The following is an 8,228-nucleotide window of genomic DNA, read 5'->3' as shown; positions in this document are numbered from 1 at the left end:
ACTTTCACAAAGCCCACTTTAAATGACACCAAGAACATTTAATAAAACCTTTGCGTTTGTTCAGAGGGAAAAAGACTACCCTGCCCACCCAATTTTTTTTTTTTGTACAAAGAAATTTTATTGTTTTAATATGTAAAAACAAAATTCTTTACAGATTAGAAATTTTATAGTACAGGATCTATATGTAAATAAAAAGGCACCCAGGCTGCTTCTGATATTACTTGTACTCCTGACATTCAAAATGCATTCATTCCAAGATCACAATGAAAATATTAATCACAATGTACAGAACTGTTAGGCAGTACACCCAAGAGAAATAAATATGGAGACTGAGTACAGTTATATCTGGGATTATAGACAAGCATATATACAGCACTAAAAAGAAGACAGCAAGAATGATGTATGTCCATACCGAACAGTCCCAACCAAGCCAGACGTTTTGATGCGTTTTTGTAAAAATTCAGACAAAACACTTAAGTGCCACAAAAGCTCGTGAAATACTGTTTGTTTGCATATCAGTTTAAAAAAAATGTGGTCCACAGATGATACAATAACTGCAAAAAACACCTGTAGATGGTTGTTATTTATAAATGTAATCAACATGACAAGGACAAGAGGAACTGGGGCGAGGAAGAGCAGGAAAAAGTATTTAAGAGCCACACATTAGACACTCATCACGATTCTCCAGAGAGCACACCATAGCAGCTTTGTTCCGCTCCTTGACCTCTTCACTGCTTTTGGTCGCTTCTGCCTCTCTTAGCTTTTCCTTGTTTAGAGTGAACTGGATAGGGTTTGCAGCTGGCTTTGTCCGGAGGTAGTACATACCAGTCTTAAGCCCCTGTAGGAAGAGTTACACAAGTTCAGTTACACACCTGGCTCAACCATTCTACCATCATATTACTCTGTAGACCCACAGTGTTTAACTTACCTGCTTCCAGCCATAAAAGTGCATGCTAGTGAGCTTGCCATAGTTGGGCTCAGCGATATGGATATTGAGGGACTGGCTTTGGTCAATGAAAGCCCCTCTATCAGCAGCCATCTTAAGGACCACCTTCTGAGAAATCTCCCACACAGTCTTATACAACTCTTTCAGGTCATCTGGGATTGTGGGGATACCCTACAAAATAAAGCCCACCAAGAAAGTCAGATGGAATAGATAAAACACAAGACTTCCATTTTTGCAACTTAGTGTTGTCAGACATTATACTGTAAAATATGATAAAAACAAGTCAAAACATCCTAAATCTAGTCAATACAACAGTTTCTCATTATGAGATCATTGTAAGAAAAAGATTCACCATTTCTAAACAAATTTTACTTGTTTTAGGTATTTTTTCCTAGTGACGTTCTTATAGTGAAATTATCTGCCAATCTAATATACCAACCTGGATCGATCCATTATGAGCGATCAGCTGGTTCTTCATGTCCTCACTCCAAAGGCCTCGTTCTGTGAGATCTTTCAGCAAATGAGGATTCACAATCTAAAGAATGAGCATTAACAAAATTAGTAATGCACTGATTTGATTTTCCTTCCTGATTTAAACATGTGAACTCAGGATATCAGAGTGCCAATCTGAATTCAATTTAAAAATACTTAAAATTTGCTATTACAATTAGAGAGTTCATTCCAAACATGATACATGTATTTTAATAAATCTTGCGAATGATTTAAAATAATTTCATCTAAGTATTTCAACCATATACTTCTAATTAGAGTGATTAGACTCACAAAATCATCCAAAAATTATATTTGAGTTCATTTTTTTAGCCTACATTAAATTGACAAAATGTAAAAGTCTGCTGTTGAAGCACAACAGGAAAAAAAGGCCCATGTGCACAGGGCTTTTATTTTAAATGCACCATCTTGCTTTGTTAAGAAAGGCTTTTATTTTGACATGCTGCAGCACAATAAAACATGGCATTTCACATCTGTAAAGAAACACTTGCTTCACCTCCACAAACTAGTTGCCTGTAATGTTATCATTAATGATGGCATATGTAGAGCATTCAGGTCCTATTAATAAAAACAAAGTGAACAAAAAATAACTTTGTATTGCGTTTTGGAATGACTTCTAGATCAACTGTGCCCAAGAGTATCAATGATGCATCTGTCATGTCTGACTAACACCTGCTTCATTTAATAGGAACAACAACAACAACAACAACAACAACAACAACTCAAAGCAACACATGCACAATAGATGTGACTGATGTTTTGACTGATTTATAATATGAAGACAGGAGTGACTGCAGGTGACTCATTGTACCTGAAACTCTCCAGACAGTACTCTGCGTGTATAGATGTTACTGGTGTAGGGCTCGATGGACTCGTTATTGCCCAGAATCTGTGCTGTGGAAGCAGTAGGCATGGGTGCCAGCAGTAAACTGTTCCGTACACCATGCCTGCAAATAAACCAAAGCAAAACTGCAATTAGGCCATTTTGGTCTTCAAACATGTGGCATAAAGAGATCTACTGAAGATTTGACTTACTTGGCAATCTTCTCCTTCAGTGCCTTCCAGTCCCATAAGTCTGTTGGGGTCTTGTCCCACATGTCATACTGCAAGATCTGTGAATATTAAGAATAAAAGTTTTAAAGCTCTAACAATACTGAACAAATACCAACTAATAAACAAACACCAAGTGGAAAAAAATATCATCTGAAAGATTAAGAGGGAGCAGATTTTTTTTGGTCAGCACTGATGCACCTGAACTTCACCTTTCATTCACAGTCTGTTGAGTGGTGTTGTGGTTTAGACACTTACACCCTTACTAACAGGGGATCCAGCATAGGTCTCATATGGGCCATGCTCAGCAGCCAGCTCACAGCTGGACTCCAAGGCAGCATAGTAGATTGTTTCAAAGATCTGCGTATTGAGGAGTTGAGCTTCTGCACTCTCGAAAGGGAACCGCATGAGGATGAAGGCATCAGCCAGCCCCTGCACTCCTATACCAATGGGCCTGTGGCGCTTGTTGGACCTCTCCGCCTGTGGAAAGGGGGAGAGAAGAAAAGGGCACGATACAATGTGAGAGTCTACAAATCACAAGGTTGATGAACTTCAAAAACTAAAATTAAAATACAAAAAGGTAACTCACCTCAACGACTGGGTAATAGTTGATATCAATTATTTTGTTCAAGTTCCTTACAATGACCTTTGTAACAGATGCCAACTTTTTAAAGTCAAATGTCCTCTCAGCTGTGACATACATGTTAAGTGCAATGGATGCCAGATTACACACAGCTACCTGCAAATGTAAACATTAAGATTAAAAATAACATTATTTCCCCTTTTGTATATATAGAAAAACAAAATCCAATCTGTGATCATTGACACTATTCAAGAAAAATAAAACCTCACCTCATCCTTGCTAGTGTACTCTACAATCTCTGTGCACAAGTTGCTGCATTTAATGGTGCCCAGATTCTGCTGGTTGCTTTTCCTATTGCAAGCATCCTTATAGAGCATGTAAGGAGTTCCAGTCTCTGTCTGAGACTCAATAATGGCATACCACAGCTGCTGAGCCTTCACTACACGCTTCGCCTTGCCCTCTTTTTCATATCTGCCATAAAAACATTTGATCAGTTGAAAAATCTGAAAATCAGGGATGACAAGAACATAGTACTACAAACAAAAGGATACACACGTAGTATTCTTCATAAAGTACATTTGTATTAATTTAGAATGACAAACATCACCCCTTTGATATGCAAATAACTAGAAGACATCAATCCAGTAGATAAGCCATAGAAATGTATAACATTTTACCTAGTATATAGTTTTTCAAACTCTTCTCCCCAGCATTCATCCAGACCGGGACAGTCATTTGGGCACATAAGAGACCATTCCTAAAAAGTGCACATATACAAGTGAGCATGAATAAGAGACAGACAGACAGACAGACTTGAGGTGGTGATTATAAAGGATATCTAAACATTAATACAGAATCTGTTTTTGTGACCTAAAGCACCACTCACTAGAGACAAGTGTTCCCTAACACAATCCCAATCTGAAATGCTACATGAATACCCACATGTGCCTTAACGTAATACTATAGTACATAATATTAATAAATCTATAGTGCTTTGCCTTAAGCACTGCACTTACTGCATTGGTCTCCACTCTCTTCATGAAGAGATCAGGGATCCAGAGAGCATAGAACAGGTCCCTCGCCCTCTGTTCTTCTTTACCAGTGTTCTTCTTCAGCTCAAGGAAGTCAAAGACGTCAAAGTGCCAAGGCTCCAGGTACATAGCAAACGCTCCAGGCCTCTGAGAAAAGACAGGTGAAGATGGTTTATGAGATGGTTTACCCAACTCTCCAAAAAGGTACACACAAACATACAATAAACAAAACATTTCGTTTGTGAGAAAGCATCTGTCTCACCTTGTTTCCTCCCTGGTCAACATAGCGGGCGGTGTTATTGTAGACACGGAGCATAGGAACCAATCCGTTTGAATTGCCATTTGTCTGAGAATTTTATAGATTCCATTTTAGATTTCCATTTACTTTGTGAGGAATTAATGATTTGCAATTGTAGGTTATCTGGGTAAACTGACTCACTCCTGCAATGTAGCTGCCTGTAGCTCTAATGCAGCTCACGGCCACACCGATGCCTCCTGCAGATTTAGAGATCAGGGCGCACTGCTTCAGTGTGTCATAGATACCTTCAATGCTGTCATCTCGCATAGCGAGCAGGAAACAGCTGCAAACAAAGACAAACACTTCTTAAAACAAAACATACTGCATGAACTGAGTGTTATTCAACTTTACCTGGAGTCACTACACTCATTAATAAACTCTAGAAACTGCTACAAAAACGTAACAAATATCTGTGGGGATTCTTAGCCCCAGGACTAAATTTTGTCCAAAGCGAGGCAACAGAATGAAGCTTGGCCCAAGTACCGCACATCAATTGTGTAATAATGGTGTTGACTTGAAGGGACATTAAAGACTTAATGAAATAAAAAAATAATAATAATAAAAAAAATAACACCACACAAGTCACCTCATTAAATCCTGGAATTTGTGTTCATTTCTTTAGTCAAACTGCCCCCTTATGCCCAAACTATGTAATGCAACTATGTGTTACCCCCTCTGGTGTATACCTGGAGAGCTGAGGCCGGTTGGTGCCTGCATTGAAGAGTGTAGGAGAAGCATGAGTGAACCACTTCTCAGACAGCAAGTTGTAGGTCTCAGTGGCAGCAGCAATATCCTCTTCATGGATCCCAACTGCTACTCTCATCAGCATGTGCTGAGGCCGCTCTGCAACTGCTCACAAAGTGTGCAACAAAGTGAGGGATAATTAACATTTGTTGCTTTTTACCAGAGAAGCATAATGTTTTTATTTCACATACCTTTTCCATTGATCTTAAGCAAATATGACCGCTCCAAAGTCTAAAGAAACAAGGCATATTTCAGTGGTCGTATGCAGGATTACTGTGAAATTCAATTCATTAATTTCTGTGAGCAGATTGCATTTAAAATATTCAATATGACTACCAGCAAAGACTCAACCTACCTTGAAGCCAAAGAAGTTGTAAGAGAAATCTCTGTCGTAGATGATGGCTGAATTGAGGCGCTGTGGACAGAACACAGCAAGACCATTTAGACTAAATAACTTTAAAGAAACACAAAACTAATGATTATTCAGCTCTCTTACATCCTTATTAGCCAAGATGACGTCGAGGGTCTCCTTAGCAATCATTGGTGAGTGTCGCCCATTCAGAGGATTCACATAGTTGTAGAGGTCCTCCATAACATCTGCAAAAAGGTTAAAAAATTATTAATGCCCACCATAAATGGAGGAAAAGTACACCCTCTCCTCCAAGTTAGTCACATAAAATTACTCACCACTGAAGACCTTCTTGGTCTCCTTGTGCAGATTGGAAACAGCGATGCGGGCTGCCAGTATGGCATAGTCAGGGTGTTTAGTGGTGAGGGTGGCAGCGGTCTCTGCAGCCAGTGTGTCCAGTTCAACAGTGGTCACACCGCTGTACAGGCCCTGGATCACCTTCATTGTGATTTGAGTCTGTAAACATAAGTGTACAAATATCCATGAGTTGATTTAAAAAATACACTAATAAGTAAATAAACAAATCCTAAAATATCTGTTGGAAAAGTCAACAACAACAGACAGACTGTTTAAAACTGTCAAAATATTGTGCTGACAATGAGTAATTCATAAAGATGCAAAAATCTTAAACATTAAGTTCACTATTAGAAGGTGAAACTACTTATACATACAGGATCAACAAAGTCACTATTGAGTCCATAGCAGAGCTTCTGAATACGTGAGGTAATTTTATCAAACATAACACGCTCCTGGCGTCCATCTGCAAAAGAAACACATCGTATTAAGGAACTTCAAAGAATGTAGCTTTTTGCCAGAAAGTTTTTACTAATGGGAATTTAAAAAAAAACCCACAACAAACGTATCTTGCTCTAAATGATCAGTGATGATTCTCATATCACACAGGCTTCTGTCGAAACACGTAAAATATAAGGAATTGTGGGCGGATTTAGGCTTTAGAAGTCAGAAGTGATTAGTTTTGTGTTAATAAATGTTCAAAGCTAACTGGTAGCTTGTGCCGTTTACCGGCTGAGCAGGTTATTTGGCGCCAACAACAGCGACAACAAAGAGATAATGCAGCAAAGTGGTATTGTGAGCCAAACAGGCGCTGGAAAAGCCATATTCTCGTCTCAGTAAATATTCTTTCTTGGTAACGAGCGGTTAAAATCACCAACGACTTTTCTAAGCTATAACGTTACAGCCTGACAGTCGATACAGTAAGAGTCTTTATTTTGGAAATAGGCCTGGAGCTAACTAACCTAGCTAGGTTAGCGTCGCTTCACCGAGAACTTCACACGCGTGCGAGTACTCCTTATTTTAATAAAATGAGTATTAAGCAGTCTTAAAGCCCATGATTGTTGGGTGCGGTCAACGTCAGCTATAAGTTACTACAAAGCAAGCTAGCAATATGGTGCTAACGTGCACAGCTCCGAGTCGAGCATGCTAACTACAGTGGCTAGCTAACTACATGACCACAAGTCCTCAGTACAACAGCAGCTGATTTCTCAAATCATGCAGGGGTTTAAAATAATCGTGCACTAACTACATTAAAAATCACATCTTTCACAGATACATGTCCAACCAATGCTAACTAGCTAGAGGGCTAATGAACTTCTAGCTAAGCAGAGAACCCAAATAAGGGCCAGAAACATTAACTCACCACGCTTGATGACGTGCATATTGGTTTATGGTGAAAAAAGTGCAAAAACAATAGAAAGAAATACTAAAGAAACGGAGGTATTTTGTTTGAAAATATTGATTTGTGTCAGTCTGTAAATTTCCTCCAGCTGAAGCGAGAAATAAAGCGCGAAGGTCTTCAAACCGCGCCAGAAATCCTTCATGTAGAAGAGCGGCGACCAATCAGATCCACTAAAACATATTTTAACCAATCAAAGAGACGACGTGGAGGGGGCTGTCGTGAAGCAGCAGCCGGGAAGAAACAGATGGTCTGGTTATCTGGAAGGAAATCTTCAAAAACCGGCAAAACAAAAGTGTGTCAGATTGGTAATGCAGGCTGTGTCGGTAGTGCGCTGGAGACAAACCGTCAGAATAAATGAGATTTTGTTCTGTTGTCCTCTCCTGTACTTTTCTTGAACTTTTACGTACCATCCCTTTGTCCTCAGCGTTAAATAGGGCTGTCCTTTATTGTGCCTCATTCAGAATAGTAGTCCGACCCGAAACTCTCCAGATCACTTCAGTGTAAACGAGTTTGGCTGAACTGCTGTAGGACAATAGGCTTTATATCTAAAAGTTTTTATAACATCAAGCAAACAATAAATGTGTTATAGGTCGTTTACCCACATATTGACCAGCTAAACTGTGGTGTGAACTGTATGTTTTGAAACCTTAACATTATTTACATATACATGCTATATTACATACGGCATTAAACTAAATATTTGAAAAAAGTTTTCCCTGATATGAATTCAATTTGTGACTGAAGGCACCTAAAGAAACAGGTATTTTGTTTGAAAATATTGATTTGTGTCAGTCTGTAAATTTCCTCCAGCTGAAGCGAGAAATAAAGCGCGAAGGTCTTCAAACCGCGCCAGAAATCCTTCAAGTAGAAGAGCGACGACCAATCAGATCCACTAAACATATTTTAACCAATCAGAGGAGAGACGACGTGGAGGGGACTCCTTCCTGAAGCAGCAGCCGGG

At 39.2% G+C, this 8,228-nt stretch overlaps 1 protein-coding gene across 2 annotated transcripts; it reads right to left on the bottom strand.

Moving 5' to 3' along the window:
- Positions 1-472: 472 nt before the first annotated feature.
- rrm1 (ribonucleotide reductase M1 polypeptide) lies at positions 473-7,993 on the bottom strand. Of its 2 annotated transcripts, none has more exons than XM_036588636.1 (19): positions 7,675-7,993; positions 6,243-6,331; positions 5,850-6,027; positions 5,659-5,759; positions 5,518-5,577; positions 5,354-5,393; positions 5,105-5,267; positions 4,560-4,701; positions 4,383-4,466; positions 4,106-4,267; positions 3,767-3,846; positions 3,359-3,560; positions 3,096-3,245; positions 2,765-2,986; positions 2,492-2,568; positions 2,268-2,403; positions 1,386-1,481; positions 929-1,117; positions 473-838 (listed from the first exon to the last, which is right to left on the bottom strand). In XM_036588636.1, exons 2-19 carry the CDS (start codon positions 6,309-6,311, stop codon positions 650-652), a joined length of 2,340 nt encoding a protein of 779 aa, XP_036444529.1. In that variant the 5' UTR covers positions 6,312-6,331; positions 7,675-7,993; the 3' UTR covers positions 473-649. The 2 variants fall into 2 exon arrangements, with proteins under 2 accessions (XP_036444529.1, XP_036444528.1); XM_036588635.1 differs by lacking the exon at positions 7,675-7,993 and adding an exon at positions 7,229-7,447.
- Positions 7,994-8,228: the final 235 nt, after the last annotated feature.

This window comes from Colossoma macropomum, unplaced genomic scaffold, assembly GCF_904425465.1.
Source record: "Colossoma macropomum unplaced genomic scaffold, Colossoma_macropomum, whole genome shotgun sequence".
NCBI lineage: Eukaryota > Metazoa > Chordata > Actinopteri > Characiformes > Serrasalmidae > Colossoma > Colossoma macropomum.
This window is presented reverse-complemented; position numbering and strand designations above follow the sequence as displayed.